The following is a 25,068-nucleotide window of genomic DNA, read 5'->3' as shown; positions in this document are numbered from 1 at the left end:
GAATAATCTCTAATGTTCTGGGTGGGCCTGGGTCTAATTTGGTTGGGCCCACGCCCACCCTGGCCCACCCTTAGCTACACCACTGCTTTGAATCCAAAAATTACATTGCTTTTGTTTATTTATGAATATATAATTAGCATTTTGGCTGTGTAATCGGAGAACGACACAGACACCAACACAGAACTATAAATGCAAACCAATGCGTTGGCCACTATGCAGAGCCTACGGCGTAGGTTTGACGCAGAAGCATAAATCAGTCTCAAGTCCCGTATACACATGCAGTGACTTTATTGCTTGATGTAGCTAGCATCTGTACTGTGAAGTCACCCGTGGGCGTTCCTACTGCTGTCGCTCTAACATTAATGGTGGACTTTACGTGTGATGTGATCAAATGTGATCAGGGATGAGACATATTTCAAGTAAAAATAAGATTTCACTTTGTCACGTTAAATGAACATTCTGCAGTGGAGAGTGTTGTTATATAAACTACAGAAGTTCTCAGTGTATTAAATCATTCACCCGATGATGAATGATCTATCAATGTTCAAAATCTACAAATTAAACTAACTCAGACTGCCAACAATTAAAAAAATGTCATTCTATTTTGACAAAGAATCAGTTTCTTGTCACTAAAAATGAACGTTCAGCAGGGGAGTGTTTTAACATGTACTGTATCAGTGCTCATTGCATCATATCATTTACTAGATGAACGATCTGTCAATGTATGAATTAAACTCACTCAGACTACCGACAGTTTATTTGTATTTTTGTATCATTTTTATTATATTCATGTACTGTATGATTACAGACATATCATACAGAACAGTGTAGACGCTCACAGAAACTTTAACTTCTCATCTGTGTTGCCTGCACTTGACTAGGAGACGGATGACGTGAGCTCCACTGACATGTCTTCTCTCCTATTGGTTGCCGCTGCCAAAAGCCACTCCTCATTTACATAAAGTTAAACTTTTCTGAACTCTGTTGTGTTGCTCACCACGCCGTGTCGCTGGAAGTCACCAGCTCATATTGAAAATGAATGAGATCATGCCACTTTGTCACTGGAAGTCGCTGCATGTGTGTACAGGGCTTTACAGTATGTAAAATGAAGGAGTGAAATGGGTGTCTGTTTGATTACTTGCCAGTATTTTGGGGGTGCTCCTGTGATCCTTTTATTTATTTATTTATTTTACATTGTACTGTACCTGAAATTCATAATTTGGGCAGTCTGAAGATGCTTTATATTAGGATATCACACTAAATTAGGACTTTAAATAAATAAAGTGACTATTTGCACTAGGTGTTCACAGTATAGGTTGGGGAATTGAGAGAAAGGGTATTTGATCGGGTTAAGTTAACCGTGGTTTTAATATAGTAATATTGTAGTAACCATGTTTTAGAGGAAGCCATAATTGTAATGCAATTAACCATAGTATTAAAACAGTAATAAGGTGTTAATAGAAACCATGTTTAATTTTATGGTTACTATGATTTTATGGTTAAAACCATGGATAATTTTCTAAGGGAAGGTTAAGGTTAGGTTAAGGGGTAGGGGCTGGTGTAGGGTCTGTGGGAATCTAACACAAAACAACAAACACACTGCAGTGATGCCACTATACTGTTTATTAGCATTTAATTAGGGTTGAAAATAGTATTTTTCACTATTTGCACTTACCGCAAAGATGTTTTTTGTTGCTATTTATACATAGTGTAAATAGCATCAATCTTAAAATAATATACCATGATAACCATTGTGTCCACCAAAATAATGTAGTTACATGTGTAGTTATATATTACATTTATTGTCACTAATGTTATAATAAATGAAAATGGTCCTCCTTCAAACAGTTTAAATTCTGTTATTATATAATTTATTTTCCTGAAGGGGCTAGCACCTATTGTATCTGTTAGTTAGGGGCCAAGCACCAAAGCTGCTGTGGCACCTATTGTATCCGTTAGTATTATTATGCTTCCTCCCAATGGGAGTCTATGGCAGCCCATAGAACCGTTCATAGGAAAATGATGAAATTTGGCACATTGATAGAGGTGGGCATGAATAGCCCACATACCAAATTTGGGGTCTCTAAGACACATTTTATAGCACCACCACCAGTTCAGATATACACTTTTCTTTTGTGTTTGGCCCTGAGGTTACCTGCAGCATTTTGGCGCACTGCCCCCTACTGGTCAGGAGATAGAAAAATTGCTATTTTGGCTTATAATTCTTGAATGCTTTTCTGCATGATAACCATCATGCCCAGATAGTACCTCTGCAGTTTCAGAACAGTGCCACATACTGGACAAACATTCTAAGAACTAGCTATTTTTAGTTATTCTTTCAAATAAATGGGTTTTTTATGATTGAAAGTTTACTTTTTCTAACTCCTCATACACCGTTCATCGGACTCTAACCAAAAACATGTCACAAAGCTTCTTTTGCTGCTCATGGTGCCAATAATTGGCTTGACCCCGGTATCATTGCTTGCAGCTATATTTCTTCTTTTTCCACTCTTGAGTCTATGGCAGCTCATAGAACTGCTTGCGGGAAAGTTATGAAATTTGGCACACTGTCTGATGTGTTACCGCAGCAAATCTGATTACGCTCCTCCTGAAGTTTTAAATGGACACCTTACATTAAAACTCCAGCCATTACAGTGGCATTCATCTTGGATTTTGATGTTTACAACTTAAACTTATCCTTCAAACTTAGTCCGATTTGCCCAAACAATGTCTCAAAATAATCTCCAGACCGGCCTCATAGAAATGACAGTACAGAATTTTCACCTTTGTTTAAAAGTTATGCCATTGTGAAGTTAACACGGTGAAAATGGATTTCAGTCTGTATCTCGGCAATGCTTTGTCCAATGGAAACGAAACGTTGTATGCTTCATCAGGACCAATGTCTGAGGGTACATGGAAAGTTTGGAGACAGTGCCACCTATGGGTCAAGAAATGTGGAAAATGGCTCTTTTTGCCCATAACTTTTGTATAGTATGTCCAAAAATCCTGGGGTTTGTGTCTATGGACCCCAATGGGATCGTCTCCGCCAGGTATCCCCCCGCGGACCTCCCATTCCCCAGCACACTCATCTGCCCCAGTCGGGCTTCCGGATGAGTTCGCCGGTTCGTCGCACGGCGAGTCTGGCTTCTTGTTCGGAGCTCGCGAAGATGATGAGCTTTCGAGCGCAGCATCGGAGAGCGGGCTTGTTCAGTCGGACGCAGAAGCCTCAGCTGGGCTTCCCCCTTCGGGGACGATGCCCAGCAGTTCTCGACGGTGAAGCAGCAGACGGAGGCAATCCGGCACATCCTGCCCCGGTGCAGCTCAAGATCCCGCACCCCGTCAGCTCATCGCCAAGGGCCTCCCCCTGCGGTTACTGCACCGGCTCCGCCACAGCCCGCCCCTTTGGCCTGGCCCCGGTGTGGAGCCCACAGCAGGAAGCCGACGCCACCCGTCTCACAGCCGGCGCCGAAGAACCCACGGAAGTCCTCGAAGCGCCCCGGAGACAGGCAACTCAGGGACTGGGGAACCCACTCACGTGGAGCTGGTAGGAAGACCACTCCATCCCCCGGTGGAGGGCAGGGTGGAAAATCTTTTGTTGCCTTTTTGTTTGATTTTGCCAAGTGGCTGCGGTACCCAACAGTTCAGCAAAAGAGCGGCTTCCTTCATCCCTGGGTCACATACTCGGTGTGTACAGTCGTCACCACGACTACCGCCCACAGGCTTTTTCTTGCAGGATTGGCGCTCCAGCGGTGCCCATTCTGCCCCTGAGCACCCGATGTGACAGCCTCCACGGGTTACGAGGACAGGCCTCTTCCTCCCCTGTCCCAGGCTGTTCCGGGGGTGGTCACAAGGAGCCAGGTAAGTGCTTCGATGTCCCTAGACTCAGCACGGCCACGACGTGCTGTGGCACCTCGCGCTCCGCCCCGCCACGAGGCCCCACCTGCCGGTACGTCCGACGACATTGTCCCCTTGGTCCCCCTCGCGCGGAATTTGGACGCGTGGCTTGCGCTTTCCAATCCATCGCGGTGGCTGATCCGGACCGTCCGACTCGGCTACGCGATTCAGTTCGCCAGGCGCCCGCCCAGGTTCAGCGGTATTCACTTCACCTTGCTGCCACCCTGCACGCGGAGATCCCTACCCTCCTATTGAAGGACACGATAGAACCTGTCCCTCCAACCGAGATGAAGAAAGGGTTTTACAGCCCCTACTTCATCATACCGAAAAAAGGCGGTGGGTTGCGGCCAATCTTGGACCTGCGAGTACTGAACCGGGCTTTACACAGACTCCCGTTCAAGTTGCTGACGCAAAGACGCATTCTGGCGAGCGTCCAGCATCAAGATTGGTTCACGGCAGTAGACCTGAAGGATGCGTACTTTCACGTCTCAATTCTTCCTCGACACAAACCCTTCCTGCAGTTCGCGTTCGAGGGTCAGGCGTATCAGTACAAAATCCTCCCTTTCGGCCTGTCCCTGTCTCCTCGCATCTTTACGAAGATCGCAGAGGCTGCCCTTGCCCCGTTAAGGGAGGTGGGCATTCGCATTCTCAACTATCTCGACGACTGGCTAATCCTAGCTCACTCTCGAGACGTGTTATGCGCACACAGGGACCTGGTGCTCTCACACCTCAGCCGACTAGGGCTTCGGGTCAACTGGGAAAAGAGCAAGCTCCTCCTGATTCAGAGCATCTCTTTTCTCGGTTTGGAGTTGGACTCAGTCTCCTTGACGGCGTGCCTTACGAACAAGCGTGCCCAGTCGGTGCTGGCCTGTTTGAAGGCATTCAAGCAGGGAACAGTGGTTCCACTGAAAAGTTTTCAGAGGCTCCTGGGGCATATGGCATCCTCGACGGTGGCCACCCCGCTCGGGTTGATGCATATGAGGCCGCTTCAGCACTGGCTCCAGACTCAAGTCCCGAGACGGGCATGGCACCACGGGACACACCGTGTGGCCATTACATCGGTCTGTCACTGTCTTTTTAGCCCTTGGACCAACCTCTCGTTTCTACGAGCAGATGTTTCTCTAGAACTGGTCTCCAGGCGCGTCGTGGTCACGACAGACGCCTCCAAGACGGGCTGGGGCGCTGTTTGCAACGGGCACGTAGCCGCCGGCCTCTGGACGGGTCCGCAACTGCATTGGCACATCAACTGCCTCGAGTTACTGGCAATTCTGCTCGCCCTGCAGAGGTTCCGGCCATTGATCCAGGGCAAGCACGTGTTAGTTCGGACGGACAGCACGGCAGTGGTAGCATATGTCAACCGCCAAGGCGGTCTGTGCTCTCGCTGTATGTCACAACTCACCCGCCGTCTCCTCCTCCGGAGTCAGCAGCACTTCAAGTCGCTGCGAGCCACTCACATCCCAGGCAACCTCAACAATAGCGGACGCGCTGTCACGGCAGGTTTCCCTCAAGGGAGAGTGGAGACTCCACCCTCAGGTGGTCCAGCTGATTTGGAGTCCATTCGGACGGGCACAGGTGGACCTGTTCTCCTCCCAAGAATCCTCCCACTGCCCGCTCTGGTATGCCCTCACCGAGGCTCCCCTCGGCATAGACGCGCTGGCACACAGCTGGCCCCCTGGCCTATGCAAATATACATTTCCCCCAGTGAGCCTGCTTGCACAGACCCTGTGCAAGGTCAGGGAGGACGAGGAGCAGGTCATCCTGGTAGCACCCTACTGGCCCACCCAGACATGGTTCTCGGACCTCACGCTCCTCGCGACAGCTCCCCCCTGGCGAATTCCCCTGAGGAAGGACCTTCTTTCTCAGGGATGGGGCACCCTCTGGCACCCGCGCCCAGACCTCTGGAATCTCCATGTCTGGTACCTGGACAGAACACGGAAGACCTAAGCGGTCTACTACCGTGGCGCCTGTATGCCTTTAAGTGGTGTCTATTCGCTAAGTGGTGTTCTTCCCGACGCGAAGACCCCCAGAGATGCATAGTCGGATCAGTGCTTTCCTTCCTGCAGGAGAGGCTGGAAGGGAGGCCGTCCCCTTCCACCTTGAAGGTGTACATTGCCGCCATAGCAGCACACCATGACGCAGTTGACGGTAAGTCCTTAGGGAAGCACGACCTGATCATCAGGTTCCTAAGAGGCACCAGGAGGCTGAATCCCTCCAGACCACGCCTCGTTCCCTCGTGGGATCTGAGAGCCCCCTTTGAGCCTTTGCAGTCAGCCGAGCTTAAGGCACTCTCCTTGAAGACTGCCCTCCTGACTGCGCTCACTTCCATCAAGAGGGTAGGTGACCTGCAAGCATTCTCTGTCAGCAAAACGTGCCTGGAGTTCAGTCCGGGTTACTCTCACGTGATCCTGAGACCCTGACCGGGCTATGTGCCCAAGGTTCCCACCACCCCTTTTAGGGACCAGGTGGTGAACCTGCAAGCGCTGCCCCAGGAGGAGGCAGACCCAGCCCTGTCATTGCTGTGTCCAGTGCGTGCTTTACGCATCTATTTGGATCGCACGCAGAGCTTTAGAGTCTCTGAGCAGCTCTTTGTCTGCTTTGGTGCACAGCGGAAAGGAGGCACTGTCTCCAAGCAGAGGATCACCCACTGGTTCGTTGACGCCATAACTATGGCATATCTCGCCCAAAACATGCCGCCCCCGGTAGGGCTACGAGCCCATTCTACCCGTGGTGTAGCGGCTTCTTGGGCCCTGGCCAGAGGTGCCTCTCTAACAGACATTTGCAGAGCAGCGGGCTGGGCAACACCCAACACCTTTGCAAGGTTCTACAACCTCCGGGTGGAACCGGTTTCGTCCCAGGTAGTGGCACGCAACACAAGCGGATATGGCCGGGTGTATTGCTTGCACATAGTGCCTTCCACCTCCTTTTGAGCTGAAGACATGCACCGTTAATTCCCAGTAGTGTTCACAAACTTTGTTCCCTGGTTGACATCCTCCGAGCCCTGTGGCAGTCGAGTTTTCGGAGACTCACTGCCGGCCCAGTACACGCGCTAACTAAGAGCACTGTTCTTGGGTAGGTGCTCTGCATGTGGCGGTTCCCTGTAAGGCTAACCCCATGCAATCTATATCTTCCGCTAGTTCGTTTCCCTGCTGGCAAACTGCATCTTCCTTGGGCAGAGCCCCTCTGCCCCAGTCTCCATGTTTGTAGTAACTCCTCTACCATGAAGGCTCTCCACATGGTTGGAAAGACCATGTGACATATTCTTCCACTTAAATATCCCCCCCTCTCTTTGGGTGAGGTGTGGTCTCCGCGGTGTCTTCCCCTTGGGAGGGATACCCCCCGACTAGACCTGGCGGCCCAGTCGGATAATCCCCCTTCTTTTATAGGGAGTGGAAAAAGAGAAGGGGAAAAGAGGCCACGACTGGGTTAAGCCTGTCTCTATCTTTGGGTAGTCGACTTCTACCCAAAAAGGGCCGTTCGACACTCATAACTGTGTTGGGGGAGGTTACGTGTTGACCTGGTGTGCTGGCTATGAGGCACACAGCAAGTCTGCCCACCACACACCGCCAATTCACGTAACACAGTTCAGCCTTGTGGCGTTTTGTATAGGGACCCCTAGTGTCACTACATCGACACCAACGTCGAGTGAGTGACAGATAGGGAATGTCGTGGTTACTGGTGTAACCTCCGTTCCCTGATGGAGGGAACGAGATGTTGCGTCCCTCCTGCCACAACGCTGAACTACCCGCTGAAATGGCCGGACCTTATATCGGCTCCTCAGCATAAAACCTGAATGAGTGGTTGCATACCAGCTCCTTTTATACCCGTATGTCCGGGGGAGTGGCATGCAAATACCACTCGCCAATTTTCATTGGTCTTTTATCAAAGACCAGAGGTGTCTCGGGCTCCCAAGAGTGACACCTAGTGTCACTACATCGACACCAACGTCTCGTTCTCTCCATCAGGGAACGGAGGTTACACCAGTAACCACGATGTTTTTCCTGTCAAACTTTTTTTAAAACATCTGACCATTGAAAAGCTTTCAGCCAAGGTTTAAGCAAAGCTGTTTATTGATATTTAGTTGTGATTAATATTTGAATTTAGCTATATTAACAGATTTTGTCATCCTAATATATATATATATATATATATATATATATATATATATATATATATATATATATATATATATATACACACATATACACAGTGCTATGCAAAAGTTTTAGGCACTTGTGAAAAATGTTGCATAGTGAGGATGTCTTCAAAAATAATGACATAAATAGTTTTCATTAATCAAATAATATCATACAAAGTCCAGTAAACATAAAAAAGCTAAATCAATATTTGGTGTGACCACCTTTGCCTTTAAAACGGCACCAATTCTCCTAGGTACACCTGGACACAGTTTTTCTTTGTTGTTGGCAGATAGGATGTACCAAGATTCTTGGAGAATTCACCACAGTTCTTCTATCTATTTCTTGTCTCAATTGCTTCTGTCTCTTCATGTAATCCCAGACTGACTCGATGTTCAGTGGGGGGTTTGTAGGGACTATGACATCTGTTGCAGGGCTACATGTTATTCTATTCTATTTGCAAAAGTAACGTTTGGGAGTCTAAAATGTATTTTTCCTGTTGACACACTAAAGCTGAAGATATAAATAACCATCTTAAGGCAAATGTTTTTGTGAAACATCTTAAGTGCCTAAGACATTTGCACAGTACTGTGTATATATATACAGTGTATATATTAAAATGTTATTATTGTATTTTGTAATATTTTACCAAGGGTTTAATTTCTATTTTGTGTTCAATGAGTCACTTTTTAAAGTTTAATCCACAATAAACATAGTTTGTGACCGCACCCTCACCCCCCCCAAACAATGGTCCAACACCATTCACCGGCGGTGGTTGACCCTTTACCATTGCGGTAGTAAAAAATTGCCACCGCAAAAGCCCTACAGTATTATTGTATATTAATACAATAATAGGTACGATTCTGATTGCCACTCAGGATGACGGTGCTCGTAACTGCTGGTCTACGATCCGTTTTCCATCCACAAGTCCATACCTTAATTACTAGTGAGAATGGAAAAGCTGACTCCAGATCAGTGGCTGCAGCCAAATGAATCTTTATATCTCAAGTCTGGTTTATTCTCGACACAGCCACTGTTCGTAAGGGTTCGTTCATACAAAGTGACAATCGCACGCTCACAAGCACCCCCTTTGCACCCTCAATGCACCCTTCAGCTGAGCCTGCATCAGTACGAGCTCCACAGTGGACTACTACCCAACAGCCCCCACTGCTGATCCTCTTGACCAATCATAGCGGACTGGAGTTTCCTTGCAAGAGGTAGAAACATGGCGGACGATGCAATGTCAATCGCGGATAAAATTTTGATTTCAATATTTTTTTCCTGATTGTCAACATCAGATCACTTGCTTTTCTTGAATATATAATATCACTAAGTCTGATGTGTATAATTGGTTCAAAACTTTATCCAGTTGTCCAAAAAAAATGGAATTACTCCATTTCAGTTTTTATTTAATAGTTTTTCTTGAGGAAGTTTTACTTTTTTTGTTTTTTTTATTTAAATAATCGAACACTAAACCTTTATTTTCTTTGTTTCAAAGAAGATTTTAGAATTATTGTGAGTCTCTAAAACATAAAGACATGAGAGAGTATGTTCCTGCACATATGGTGCAGCTTTTAATATTCATTATATTTATTTAAATAGCATTGTTCGCTCTACCAGCGACATGCGTATATACCTGCAGAAGTGTGGCTGTGTGTATAAATGTAAAGATGTTTGAGATATTCTGCGGTATGTGAGACTCAAACCAGCCCATCTGGCACCAACAATCATGCCACAGTTCAAATCACTGAGATCACATTTTTACCCTATTCCGATGGTTGATGTGAACATTAACTGAAGCTCCTGACCCGTATCTGCATGATTTTATACTGCACTGCTGCCACACGATTGGCTGATTAGATAATTGCATGGATGATTGTTGGTGCCAGAAGGGCTGGTTTGAGTATTTCTGTAACTGCTGATCTCCTGGGATTTTCACACACAACAGTCTCTAGAAATTACTCTGAATGGTGCCAAAAACAAAAAACATCATGGGCTTGCTGACTAGTGCCCCATCGGTCTGCACTTGCTTACATCAAAGTCTGGACTTGGAGGATCGCAAGGGCTAAAGCCAAATGTATACTTCGGTCAGACGTGAACGCTGAGGATCTGTGTACAGGATACGTGATGCAACTCTCAACATCAGCAGAGTGCGCAAGCACTGAACACACGCATCCCGATCTTTCTAACCGTGCAACTTTGAACGCACAGAATGCACCTGGAGTTATTTGCACTACTCACATTTGAGGCATTGCTGTCACAAAGAAGCCCTCGAAGAAGATGTAATCACTGCTAAGCATCAGAAGATGAAGGTTAAAAACACAACAGTGGATGTGCATGTCAAGGGGAAACCTGCATTTGTATAACTCGAGTCTGAAGGAATATAAAGACATACTTATGTGACTAAAATTCTGAAGAGAAAGTCCGGTGTCTCATAGCAGTCATAGTGTGCATGCGCCAACCACCTGTGTATGCACGCACAGTTATATTGAGTATACTTTGAGAGTTTTGCATTCGACTGTACACTATACTTGTGGCTAGGGTGCCATTTGGGACGGCCTATAAATGCCCTGAGCCAAGAGCTGCGCGTGCAAGACGTGCTGCACTACCAGGTGAAAGTATAAACAAGGCAGTGGATCACTGCATGCATGGAGAATGTCTTCATTTCTGAAATAATTGTAAATTTGTTAAACAAATATTAAATTAATTGTTAATAATTGTAATTATTTGCTGCAATATTCTAATAAATAGGATTTCATAAAACTAAATATTGCAGTTGAAAATGAGTTCATCCAAGTTTGTAAAATTATTATTAATATAATTTTTTTTCCTCCCCTTTTCTTCCCAATTTGGAATGCCCAATTCCCAATGTGCTCTAAGTCCTTGTGGTGGCATAGTGACTCGTTTTAATCCAGGTGGCAGAGGATGAATCTCAGTTGCCTCCGCGTCTGAGACAGTCAATTCACGCATCCTACCATGTTGTTGGTTGAGCGTGTTACCACGGAGATGTAGCTCGTGTGGAGGCTTCACGCTATACTCCATGGCATCCATGCACAACTCACCACACGCCCCACCGAGAGGGCATTTACACACCTTGTCTTTTGCTCCACTCTCGCTGCTGAGATTTATGTGCTGATTGCGGAGTTAATCAAAAGATTTTTTAGAGGGGCTGTAATTAAATTTAAATAGGGTCTAGCAACGCCTTTGATTGTAATGCTTATGGATTGGCCCCATTCACTTCCTTTGTAAGTGACTCACTGTAACACAGATTTCTGCTTTTTTAAATATAAGGAGAGAAGAGTTTAAATTATGTTTTGTGTTAATCAACTGTCACGGGGGATTAAAATGGGAAAGGAGGAGGAGGGAACCGGACGAACCATCAAAGTAATATTTTAATGAAAACTTAAAGACACAAACATAAACACACATGGCAGTTGCATGTGACTCTCTCTCTCCTGAACTTCTGCATCTGGCTCATCTTTATCCCTGTCCTCAGCTGATTAGCCTGGTTAGGGCCCAGGCGAGCCCACTCACGGCCCGGTCCCACCCTCCTCCTCATCACATCAACATTATGCCAAATGCTGTTGATTGAGCTTAGCTTGTATTGAACCTGGAATACTCCTTTAATGGAAAACTTCATTTCTGATTGTGGTGTAAATGATGAAGACCCATCTCAACAGTTAATACAGAAATTGCTTATCTTGTGTAATTGACAGTAAATGTTACAGACGTTCGCAGTAACAATTAGGCCTACTTTACAGACATCTGGAAACAATCCTGTATGGATAGGGCTTTTGAGTATTTTTGCATTTCGCCATCTTGCATATTGTGGATGAAACTAAGTGGAAATTGCATCAACTCTAATGTTGTAGCTGTGTTTGTGCTATTACTACATATTCCTTTTAAATTATGTTTGTACCTTCGGTGTAGCATGTTTTATGCAAGGGTATTCTTTATCATTTTGATAAGCAAAATAGAGAGATTTCTCCTCCATTCATATATGAATGCAAATATAAACTGTGTACTGCGGGAGTGTGTGGATGTTTATGTGTTGTAAACTCACCACATCCACTCTGAACAGAGGAATCAGTGTGCGGTCATGTTTAACAGCAGAGAACTTTGCTGCAGCCGTAACATGAACATCCACCTCAGCAGAGCTAAAGGAAAAGAGTGGTGTCTCTCTCGCATATAACAGCACCTGCATCTCCATGTCGGGATATAGGGTGCACAACTGCACAGAAACCATTGCACATTATTCATCTGAATAGCAGCTTGATGTTTTACCTTATGAATTAAACTACATCCATTCATGGAAACATAGAGACAGAGCATTAGAAAGATGTGATGGAGTTAGAGTCTTAAAACATCAATGATTGCACACATTCAGTCATTTTTCTCTGTAGTTATGCTCATGCAACTTTACAATCAGTGAAATATAATACATACAATGCATGCATTCATAGCAATATTTCAGAATTATCCAATGTCCTGTAGATTCACTGACCTGTGGAATGAATATGCCAAACTGGCTGGTGTTCAGATGGATCGGGGAGCTCTTTGGTATCTACGATTGACACATGAAAACAGAGAAATCTCTTGAATGTTTTACATTTTTATCAGTATCAAAATGAAGACATATTTTAATATTTTCTGTAGAAAATGTGAGTGGTGTTTGCCCAGGCATAAATTCTATGATGTTTTGGATGGTTGTCAGGGTGTTGCTAATGGGTTTTAGCATAGATATATAATATATATGCTATCTGGTTTGGATTTGTCGACTGCTTCAAATACTGGGCTACCATTAGTATATGTGTAATACTTAAACTAATTTTCTGGTAATGTACAGTAGATGTACATATAGATTATAGACAACATTTACATTTATGCATTTAGCAGATGCTTTTATCCCAAGCAATTTACAGTGCAATCAATGTATACATTTTATCAGTTTGTGTGTTTCTGGGAATCTAACGCATGATCTTGGCATTGCTATTGCCATGCTCTACCAGTTGAGCTACAGGAATCCTTACTGCAGACTATAAATTGCACTGTAATGATTTAGTTTCTAAATGTGATAGTTTAATATCCCTTAAAATAATTTAATAACTAAATATATGATTTGAGTGAACAAATACTGTATACTGTATTATGTATGTTTTTTGGAGATTAATTTATGGTTTTGACCTATCCATCCCATTGTGTTTCTGATCACCAGTACCACCTCTTAAGGAAGCTTCAAGCACCGGACAGTACTCTGATTATAAACATTGTTTATAAGAGTGGTGTGGTGGGGGCATAGTGGGCTAAAGCACAGAAGTAGTAAGCAGGAATTTGCCGGTTCAATCCCCACAGCCACCACCATTGTGTCCTTGAGCAAGGCACTTAACTCCAGGTTGCTCTGGGGGGATTGTCCCTGTAATAAGTGCACTGTAAGTCACTTTGGATAAAGGTGTCTGCCAAAAGTAAATAAGAGCATTTTACCAATACACTGTTTAATTGGGATTTTTATATAATCAACTGTATTGACCAGCATTTATGGCTAAACAATTTTTGTGAAAATTGGTTGGAAAATACTCCAGATTGTTGCAGGCCACATCTGTCAATTCACTTTCATGTGTTTACGGACTTCTCTTGACCTTTCTAATATTGCGAACACGCAGATCCACAGGAACTGCTAATGAGGCATCCAAGTATGTATATTTATGGTTTTTAGCACATTGTTGTGCAGTTTGCTAGTGTGTTCAAAAAGACAAAGGCACAAGACTACAAGCCCATGAAGCATTGTGAATGACAATATATATATATATAACTATCGATTTCAGTTTGTTGATTATTATAGAATAAACATACAGTATTTTAAGTTTATTGCAAAATATCTAGGCTAAGTAGTTTTAGAGTGTAGGGAGAGTGACTCGTTTGAGTAATTTGCAGTGCATTGTGGGAGTTGGAGAGCTTTTTTTTTTGGCCAAAATTCCCTGATTGGTGGATCGATTGTCTTCAGGATCATGGACAAAATTTCTTCTCCTGGAATTCTGCTATTAAACACGATTTTAAAACAGTGAAGTTGAAATAATGTGGACTGATGGCTTCAACAGGGGCATATACCATCAGTTAAATTACCTCGGAGCTCGTGGTACATCTGTCATTCAAGGTTTATAAGTTATCATTAGAAATCAATCAATTAGAAATCAATACGATTTTGACTTCCGAAAGCAGACTGTTGTTGTTTAGCATCTCGATGCTGATAATTACTTGTGCTTGCTGCCGGATATCGCTTGTACGTGATGTGTTATTGAGGCAAAAGCACATCAACCGGTTATTCATTGTCCAGTAGTAAACGCCTTTAATAATTATATTAAATTCTTTTTTTATTATTATTATTTAAAGCAGAACTAAGAAAGCAGAACAGTTGAAACAGTTATTTTCTCACCACGTCATCTTTGATGTTAATTTGAAGAAGCCCAGAGCTGAAATATGCATAAGCTGCTGAATTCACAAAAAAGTCAGATGCGGCCAGTGAGAGCGTGTAGTTTTCTGCAGGCTGCATATCAAATGCGCTTGGAGAGAACAGTGGTTCAGAGGGAGAACTGCTGCTGTAAAACTCGCCCTGTCACATCAAAACAACCTTAAAGTGTTAGTTCACTCAATAATGAAAATTATCTCATCATTTACTCACCCTCATGCCATCCCAGATGTGTGTGACTTTCTTTCTTCAGCAGAACACAAAGATTTTTAGATGAATATTTTAGATCTGTAGGTCCATACAATGCAAGGGAATGGTGACCAGAACTTTGTAGCTCCGAAAATCACAAAGGAAACAAAAGTAATCCAGATGACTCCAATGGTTAAATCCATATCTTCAGAACAATATGATAGATGTTGGTGAGAAACAGATCAGTCTTTGTTTGTGTTCTGCTGAAGAAAAGTGAGTAAATTTAATCAAATAACTATCCCTTTAAAAGGTCACACAAAGGTCATTGTAAAAAAAAAAAAAAAATCTTGAACACCTAATGTCTTGGATGCAGCATCATTTAAAATCAATAGTTTTCAGTTTCAGATGCTATTGAAGAAATTTAGTATTTACAGTTAGTCATGATTACTTTAATCAATGAGTGAAAGTGTCCAATAACAGGACGTTTTTAAGCGAGTAGTATTCGGCTGGTCATGTGATTCTAACATGTGTGGACCCTCTCCATGTAGAATAAAACAGCTTTTATAAGATTACTGATATGACTGGAGTCTTCATTTTAATATGAGTGCTCATGAGTTCATACTTACTGTATATTGCAAAATTACAATTCATGTCTTTAGAAGTTAGTTTAATGACGAAAAATTACTGTGTGCACCTTTAAAATCTTGGTTCTCACAGATTTTAAAGGTATAATATTAGCTGAATAAAGAGAAGCTAATGAATAAATTCAACAGAAAAAGAAATACTAATATGAATTTGTCTCATTTATGAAAAAACAAAAATCAGTATGACAAATACTGTATTCAACTTTACCTTCATATCTAGTTCAATGCTGTTATCTCTCACAGAGGGCGAGGATGTGAGAGGGATGTTCATATATATATATATATATATATATATATATATATTGATCCACACGCATGTTCACTAGAACAAAATCAAGATAAATATTTGACAGTGAATACTGTGTTCTTCTAATGAATTGGACTTCCAAGTTGTTGAACAAACAAATTGGCACCCAAAATAATAATTCTATCATCATCTTGTACTCACCCTCATGTTGAACATTCTTTCTTCTGTGGAACACAAAAGGAGGTATTTTAAAGAATCTTTAAGTTGCCATCAAAGTAGTCCATATTTAGGTCTGTTCCTCACACAAAGCTGACTTCATTAGACTTGAAATATAGCACACGATTTGAATGGACATCTTTAATGATGCTTTTATTGAACTTTTTATCCATTTAGGAGCTTGATAGTTGTGATCACTATTAACTGACATTTAATACATACTCAAAATGTAGCTAGCTAAGCTACCAACTACTCAACAGAACAATTAGTTAAGCTAAGCTGAAAGCTGCACTAAAGTAGCTAGTTAAACTACAACATATACACAAAGTAGTTTGCTACAATTAAGCTACTTCCAGGGATGGAAAGAGTACTGAAAAATCATACTCAAGTAGAAGTACTGTTACTTCCCAAAAAATGTATTGAGTAGAGTAAAAGTAGCTGTCCTAAAAACAACTCAAGTAAGAATAAAAGAGTAGCTCATTTAAAAGTACTCATGAGTAGGGAGTATTGAGTACTGAATTGCAAAAGCTATGCCCCATTATAATGAACACTGTATGCCAACTTTTAAAATACATCACTTATCTATGATAAACACTACATGAATCTGATTCTAAAAAATAAAAGGGAGACATGATAACAAATGAAAAGATGAAAAAGTTATTTTCAATACACTGATCACCATAAATCATAATGTATGAAACAATTACATTAAAATCAGTTTATGTGTAGGGTCTAAATTTCCCTTAATGTCGACAGAGAGAGTTATTGTTGTGCATAAACATGTTCAAAACAATGCAAGGAATGCAAAAAAAAAAAAAAAAAAGCTAAATAAGCAGGATCACTTGGCACGTCATGTCCTGCACAACAGAGGAGGTAGAGCAGACATGGGAAAAGTTGTTTGGTACAGGGGCTACATCACTCTTAAAAAGGAATAATTCACCCAAAAATGAAAATTCTCTCATCATTTACTCACCCTTATGCCATCCTGGATGTGTATGACTTTCTTTCTTCTGCAGAACACAAATTAAGATTTTTAGAAGAATATCTCAGCTCTTTTGGTCCATACAATGAAAGTGAATCGGTGCTAAAATATTGAAGCTCCACAAAACACATAAATCAGCATAAAAGTAGTCCAATCCATGTGCCTCCAGTGGTTTAATCCATGTCTTCAGAAGAGATACGAAAGATGTGGTGGAAAACAGATCAATATTTAAGTCCTTTTTTACTATTAATTCTCCTCCCTGCTCAGTCAGTCTCCACTTTAATTTGCACATTCTTCTTCTTGTGTTTTTGGTGATTCACATTCTTCATGCATATCTTAGAAGAATTTCTAGCAAAAATGGACTTAAATATCGATCTGTTTCTCACCCACACTGGGATGACATGAGGATGAGTAAATGATAAGAATTTTCATTTTTGAGTGAACTATTTCTTTAAGTAGCAGATGGGGGGGCCACATTGTCCTCCTTTTGAGATACAATGTTCCACATTGATTTAGTTCTTGTATCTTTTAAGCCCAGAAATAGTTGTGTTCAAATTCTCATGCATGATGCATGAGTTTGTGACTGGTGGAATGTTCTGCCTGAAGTATTGCGTGTACCCGCAATAGCGCACAAACATTAGCTGTCTGTTAATCAAACAGCATGCAGCTACAGACGTCAGGAAATCATAAGTCAATTTTTAATATTTTATCTAGATCAACCAATCAGCGATGCTCTTGCTATCGCAATTGATGTAATGAATACCCATGGTCTAGATGTAGAACATAGGCTAAATATAGAAAATTACTCAAAAATTTGATCGAGGACATATCTTTTTTTCCGATAAACATATAGATCATTTTATTGCCCAGCCCTATTGATAACATTGCCTTAATCTCTCACAGCAGCCCAATAATCTCAATGATAGATAGTTAAATTACAGGCTACATTATAGACACAGAATCTAGTAAGCAGAAATATGAAATTTACCTCGATATGTTTCTTAAAATTAGAGGCATTAATGCTGATATCTGGCTTGAGTAAGTTAAACTCACATGACACAGTCAAGCAATTGGCCTCTTTCACTGTGAAAAGCCCTTTCAGGTGTGGCTGTGATGTTCAGGTGTTGAACTGTGCTTGAGGCATCCGTAACAGATGGCGCCAGATCTGCAGCTGCCGTTCAAGTTTTTTACATGTGATTTGATTTGACGGTAGTCACGAGACTCTCCCTAGCCAATCATGTTGATAGATAAAAATAAAATCAGGACAGGGAAGTAGCGAACACAGACGGTGGGAAAATAGCGCATTAAAAGTACAGTTACAGCACTTAAAATGTATTCAAGTATAAAATTTTTAAACTAAAGTACAATTCTTGGGAAAAAGTAGTTAATTACAGTAACATGAGTATTTGTAATTCGTTACTTTACAACCCTGGCTACTTCATAATTTTCCCCAACCAGATGCATGAAGTACAGTATCTAAAAGACTTATTTACATGACATTTATCAAAGCCATGGGACAGTATAATGCAATGCTATTAGTAATTCTTATGTTTAAGATTTATTGATTAATTTGATAGTAAGTGTCATTTTTTTAAAGTATAAAATATAAATTAGAGCAGGGGCGGGTCTACCGGGGTGGCACGGGGTGGCAACTGCCACCCTGAGAAAAAGCATTGCCACTCCATCTGCCACCCTAGCATTTGGTATCCCAAGATATAAAATATAAATGTAAGTATATTGCAGTTGATGCTGACATTATCTAAGAGTTTATTAACAGTATTTCAAACTGTCTCAACTCTAACCGGCTACAGCTGTTCTTCACTATGGCGGCCGATCGTGTGATTAATTACAGCTGTGGCCAATGGCATGTTTGCTTACTGCAGCACGTGCACAATGATTCTGCATCTGACAGGCATAGTGGCTAAGTCTTCTTATTATTAACAAGTTTGAGCTTGTTTTTTTCATAAATCTGCTTTTAAATATGGGCACTTATGGTTGCTGCTTTTGGGCTTATTTTCAGAATACAGTCTTGAGGCTTCCGACACACCAGCCCATATACCCCCCCCCCCCCCAACTTTCGGCGTTTGCAGTCTTGTGTATACTGCACATTTTTCATTGGAAACTGGAAGTGAGTGACACACGATAATAATGAAAACATGGACATGTAGGTGCTACTGGTTGTTTAAATCAGTTTTACTATCAGAAATAATCAATAATTAATTGTTATTAATTATGGAATAATCAAATAACAATTAAATAACTAAATAGTAATTAAATAGAATTTAATTCATTAAACTCTATTCTCGGGGCACCAAGAGAAAAATGATAGCAAGTTACTGATTGAGTCTCATAAAACGAAATCTACCCTGTAGGTTGAGTATTTTAATTGTTAATCAAAATAATCAAAAAGGGGAAAAACTAGTTAAATTATTGGTATATAAATCTAATTGTAATCTAGTTACAGTTAGTTTCTAACACCAATAACATAATAGTACTCTGAGGTAACTTGGGAGTTCTTCATGTGGCAAAGGTTGGCTTCAACACAACATTCAAACAAAAAAACAAACAGAGTACTTATTATAATATTTCAAGATTTATTATAATCAAGCAGTAGTGAACACAGCCAATACTATCCGAATATAATCCAAAAATAAAATCAAGGATATCCTAAACTAACAGTGGAGCTATATGCTAGTGTGTGTGTGTGTGTCCAGGTGTGGTAACAAAGGAATCAAAATGGAGGATCAGGTTCAAAATGGAGGGTTAAATCCAAAATGGAGCTGATACCACGTGCGGTGGAAATGAGCGGACACACAAAGGAACTGACGAAACAGGCGGGAGAATTTGGTTCACCAGCCTGAGTCGAACACAAACCGAGGCACCGCTCACTCAATGAATATCAGTGAGAGAGAGAGAATGAGAGCGAGAGAGAGAGGAAAAATGCATGTAGTTTAGTTAAGGGTAACCACTCGTAACAGCGGGACTGAATTACTAGTTCAAATCACTCAAAACAAATGTAACCCCAAAATTAACTAAAACAAATCTCCCAACTCGAAGCAGCGAGCAGAGTTTAACATACAAATATATATATATATATATATATATATATATATATATATATATATATATATATATATATATATATATTCAAAACATCAGCATTTAGAATCAAAAATACAATTTAGATTCACAAGACAAATCACAGTTTCTAAACTAAATCTGCCCAGATATCAAGCCTTACTTGGGAAATCCTGTGTGATTTCAGTAGGTTTGTCCGTTGGAATTCCTGTTGCATTGAGCGGTCAGGAGAAACGGTCTGGATGGTTCCTTGTCTTACGCTCGTCAGCGAAAAGACGCGTCTCTGCTTTATTCTTCGGATCCAGCGATGGAGAAGAATGCAGAAGGTAGTCAACGTTGTATGAAAAAGAAGGAGAAGGGAAACTGGTCGCCTTTCCATTTTTCAAAATAAATTCACTGTTGCTTTACAGTGAAACTGAACCGGTTGATATAAGTATACTATAAGACTTGAACAAAGCTAAGTTAATCTTACTCTACCGTGGCCAAATGGTGAGGTTAGAAAAACGTGGTCTCTTTGTTCTCAGTCCAAACGGAGGGAAAACTCCTTCAGTACGTGCACAGTACAGATGTCCCTTAACAGCCAGGCAGAGCTTAGCACAGAGAGGCCGAAATTCATCTGTCCGCGGGTTTTGTTGACGAGATGACGTCGTCGGTCATAGGCCGCTCGACCAATGGCATTTGAGACTGGGTCCATAGGCGGGACTTCGCATCCAGTTGTGAATTTGTGAAGGATCCTGGGAAACTGAGTTCAATGTCTCTCGTTTTGATCATAGAACAAAGGGCCATGCGGTCTCTGCTACCATTTTAAATGGGCCAAGGCCCTACACCTCCCCCTTTGGTCTTAAGGTTGGGGTTCCTGCCACAGTCCTTGAGAGCAACCCAAAAGTTGAACAGTTCAGTCCTTGAGAGCAACCCGAAAGTTGTCCAGCCTATGTGTCCTGGGTTTGCATGAGCTTAGTTCCTGGAAACATTAGCAGTTCATAAAAGCTTTTGATACCTGGGCAGTCATAGTAGGTAACATCTGGGCAGATGAATTCTAACTAGGTTAGCTAACATAATTTCTATCAAAACAGCACTTCACATTGGTAAAACACAAACATTGCAACAACCCTTTTTTATCCCTGAGTTTTCAATGATTATGAAAAGGAAAATGGGAAAGATTGTTACAGTTAGTATAACTGTTTCTGGGCAGAGTTAGGAGCAGTTAGTGGTAGAGGGGTAGACAGGAGCTTGAAACGCTGTGGAATGAGTGTCATTGCATCCAGTCTAGTGTGTAGTGTTTGGATGTGTCTGTGCATAGCGTATGCGATACCTGCCGTGATGATCCAACCACTAAGGAGGAGCCCAAGGGCAGTCAAACTGGGGTGTTCTTGATAAGCCGATAATTTTCCTATACGATTGAAAAATGTAGTCGTGAGCCCAGTCGATTTGAGACTGAACTTTACTAATTTGGTCCCTTCAGCTAGAAGCTATTGTTGAAGGGTGTCGTCAATAGTGAGGTTGTGGCCTCTGAATGCGTCCATCATCTCAATCTCTGAATCGTTTCTCTCTGGACTGAGATGGTGGAAGACAATATCGGCTATATGTACCGTGGCCCCTTGTGGGACCTTCGAGAACACCGTTTGGTTTGGGATTGTTAACTTAGTGTTTGTGTCATGATGGTCGTATGACATTAGGATCTCGGTGGCAGGGGTACTGACAAGCCATCGACTACCAGCTCTTTCTACCCTAGATTCTGTCCCTTCGTCTTTAACAGACATACTAGCCTGGCATTTTTGCTCTGGGGTGTCAGCCCTCAGACCGCACAGGTGGTTGGTTATATCTCTGATAAAGGGGTTGCTGGGGCAAACCCAATGTATGTCCTTGGTGTTCGTACACATGCTCAGATTGGGAATAAGGTAGAGAGAGGGGTCATCATCGTGGTAGGCAAGCACTGGTGGTGTTTTGATATGTACATGTACATTATTCTTCCAAAACCCAATGTTCAATATGGATTTCAGTCGGTAAATTTTCTGTTTCTCTATAATGGGTAAGTTAAGGATAAATCCTATCTCTAGGTTCTGAGGATTTACATGGATGGGTATTGCACTGCCAAGGCTGTATGCCAGGTGTATCTGAGAAGTTTGCACAATGGTGGTAGTGGCCGATCTAAGGATTTGTTCAAGCATGTTTAGGGGAACTAGGTAGGATGGGATCTTTCCCCCACTCAGGCTGTTAACTGACGTGCTAATTTCCCTTACAAGGTCACGCAATAGATCTCTAACCATTCGCACATATGTTATGTCTGATCTCACAACTTCTGACAAGGCATCCAGAGCATGCAAAGTGTTATTTAGAATTGCTGAGTGCATGTTTACAGTGAGTATGGTACCCTGTAGGGTTTTACCCAGATCTTGTAACTGTTCTTGTTGTAACAGGAGTTTCTCTTGGATTTCTGGCATTTCATCGTTAAGTTCACCCATTTGTCTTTGGAGTGTACCGAGACTGACGGAGTTGGCAGCCGAAAGGCCGATAGAGAACAGGGAACCAATGGCCGATGCTGCTAATAGCAGGCCACCGAGGAACCGCTTTGGTCGTTTATTCTCACTGAGTTCTTCCTCTGTGACTAGGAATTTCTGCAGTTGTTCTAGGATATGGACAGTTGTCAATTTGGCATGTTCAACTGTGTCCTGGGTTTGGGTTCCGCTTACCCTGCCCTCCGTCATCTGTGGATGTAACTGGATGTGTTTGCGATACACATCCCAAGGATCTAAACAAACATATATTCTTTGGGTGTAGAGGTGGCAATGGGTGATTAAGAGCCCAGGGGTCTCCTGTAGGACAATACCGGTTGGCGGGCCGGTTTCTACCACCTCATTGGCTTGTGCGAGCTGTAGGTTGAGGAAGATGCCAAGGATCCAAAGGAATTTCATCCTGAAACATACAAGAGTCTCGTTACCTTGTGTTTGCGGGAGTAGTCTTAATGCTAGTGTATGAGTAAAGCATGCTACACCCAACTACAAGAGACACTATTGTTGTGGGTCCGCTCCCCTTTGGAGTGGAGACTGTTCAAAGGGTTTGATCTGATTTGAATGGACCCATTTGTACATTGGTGTTTGGTTTGGCTTTGAGATACGGATTTGGTAAGCTACCGGAGAGAGCTTCCCTATAATCTCAAAAGGGGCCTGACCAGTTTGGTAGGAACTTTTTGGCGATTCCCACCGGTTTAGCGAACTTGAAGTAGAAGACTTTCACCTAATTTATATTCGCGGTCAGACGTTTTCCTATCGTAATAGGCCTTTTGTCCTTTGACACTGGTTTCCAGGTTTGTTTGGGCCCAAGCAAACATAGTTTGGAGGTGTTTGTGTAACTCGGTCATGTACTGATGTGCAGTATATGTGGTTGCAACACTGACGTCTTCTGGACAGTACAGCAGATGCAGTGGGAGAGTCATTTCCCTCCCAGTCATCATTTCAAAGGGTGTGACCCCTGTGGTGTGGAGTAGACCTGATGGCCATCAGTACCAAAGGGAGTTTCACGTCCCAATCTTTGCCATTGCTGTTGACATACTTCTTGAGCATGCTGACAATGGTACGGTTGGTTCGCTCAACCTGACCTGATGACTGGGGGTGGTATGCAATGTGGAATTTGGCTTCCACACCCAACATTTCCCACATTGTTTTCATCACAGCCGCTGTGAAATGAGTGCCTCTGTCTGAGTCGATTGAGAGAGGTAGCCCCCAATGGCTGAACACATGGTTCATCAGCATGAGTGCTGTGGTTTCAGCCGTGTCATTGGGTGCTGGCAAACACTCCACCCATTTTGTAAATGCACAGGTGACAGTGAGGAGGTATTTGTTTCCTCGTGCCGACTTGGGTACTGGTCCGATCCAATCCATCTGCAGATTGGACCAAGGAAACGTGATTCCCTTGACCTGCAGTGGAGCTCGATTCAGTGGTCGGGAAGGACGGAACTGACAACAGATCAAACATCCCTTTACGTAGGCATTAGTGTCTTTGAGCATAAATGGCCAGTACGCAACCTGTTGGAGGGTGTAGTAGGTAGCTTTGTAGCTCCTGTGACCTCCAATGGGAGCGTCGTGGGCATGTATTAGCATCACCCCCCTATGGTCGGTCGGAACGACCCACCGGGGTGGACCTGGACCATCGGGAACATAGACCAACAGGCCTTTCTCAAGTTTCAGGTGTTGTTGTACCTGACAAAGAGCTTTTAGTTCTTTTGAGTCCTGTAAAGAGGATGGTAGGATCTGTTGTGTTTGAGGTTCCCTCAACTGCTGCCGGATTGCCTGGATCACCGGGTCCCGTTCCTGCATGGCACTCAAGTCTGTGTTGCCCGGTTGTCGACCCAGGTTCACAGTCTGTAAGCAGTTTTGGGGATTTTCCCGGTTCTCTCTTGCCTGTCTACGGGTGAGAGCATTCATCGAGCAAGACAGTGGTTTAGGGAGCCCATAGTGGGCCCTCTACTGCACCTTGCTTAGCTAAACGATCAGCTTCGTCATTGCTCTCTTTGTCGGGGCCAAGAGTTTGTGAATGACCTTTGACCTTCTTCCAATACACAGTCATCCCTCAGTCAGTCCACGAGTTGGTCACACGCCAAGAAGAGTTCAGAGTGATCTCTTTACCTCTGGCATTCTTCATGCCATTTTCTTTCCACGTGGGGAAGTGTGAGACGAAACTGTGACGGGCGTAGTTAGAGTCGGAGCAGACTACCAACTGCACAATAGCCGACCTAGCGGCTTGTTGCAACACAATGAGTGCTGCGGCAATTTCCGCGTACTGGCTAGTCTTTGCACCAAGTTGGTAACTGTCTGGCGCATGAACGACGTAATTGACCCAGACTATGCCCACTCCAGCTCGGGTCTGGCTCTCATGGTGAAAAGAGCAGCCATCCACGTAAACCTTCGGGAGGTCTTGACAGACGGTTTCATCATAGTAATGATGATTTGAGGGAAGAGGAGTGGTAACGAGGAAGGGCGGGGAACCTGTCTGTCCTTCGCAGTCACAATGATGGCACTCGGCCAGGCCCTGACCCAAAGCCATCTTGTGGTTCTGAGCGTACCTGACTTCGATGTCGTAGCCTTGTAGTGCCATCATCCATGACGCGATGCGACTGTTGGACACTCGTCCTTCTCTTAGCCGCTGGCTATTGAGGAAGGAGACAGGCTGGTGGCAAGTTTCGATGATTACCTTCTGACCCCCGATATAGCTGCGAAAGTGTTCCA

At 42.9% G+C, this 25,068-nt stretch overlaps 1 protein-coding gene across 6 annotated transcripts in view; it reads right to left on the bottom strand.

Annotated features, from left to right (window-relative positions):
* Positions 1 to 25,068, bottom strand: part of LOC127430122 (bactericidal permeability-increasing protein-like) — a 71,484-nt gene that overhangs the window by 3,939 nt on the left and 42,477 nt on the right. For all 6 annotated transcript variants that reach the window (XM_051679625.1, XM_051679627.1, XM_051679628.1 and 3 more), the window contains 3 exons: positions 14,458 to 14,634; positions 12,532 to 12,591; positions 12,091 to 12,258 (listed from right to left, as the gene is read on the bottom strand). In XM_051679625.1, the coding sequence (XP_051535585.1) occupies positions 12,091 to 12,258; positions 12,532 to 12,591; positions 14,458 to 14,634 (405 nt within the window). The remainder of the gene's footprint in view (positions 1 to 12,090; positions 12,259 to 12,531; positions 12,592 to 14,457; positions 14,635 to 25,068) is intronic.

Source organism: Myxocyprinus asiaticus, chromosome 39 (genome assembly GCF_019703515.2).
Source record: "Myxocyprinus asiaticus isolate MX2 ecotype Aquarium Trade chromosome 39, UBuf_Myxa_2, whole genome shotgun sequence".
NCBI classification, from domain to species: Eukaryota; Metazoa; Chordata; class Actinopteri; order Cypriniformes; family Catostomidae; genus Myxocyprinus; species Myxocyprinus asiaticus.
Note: the sequence above shows the minus strand (reverse complement) of the source record. Positions and strands in the feature narration are given on the sequence as shown.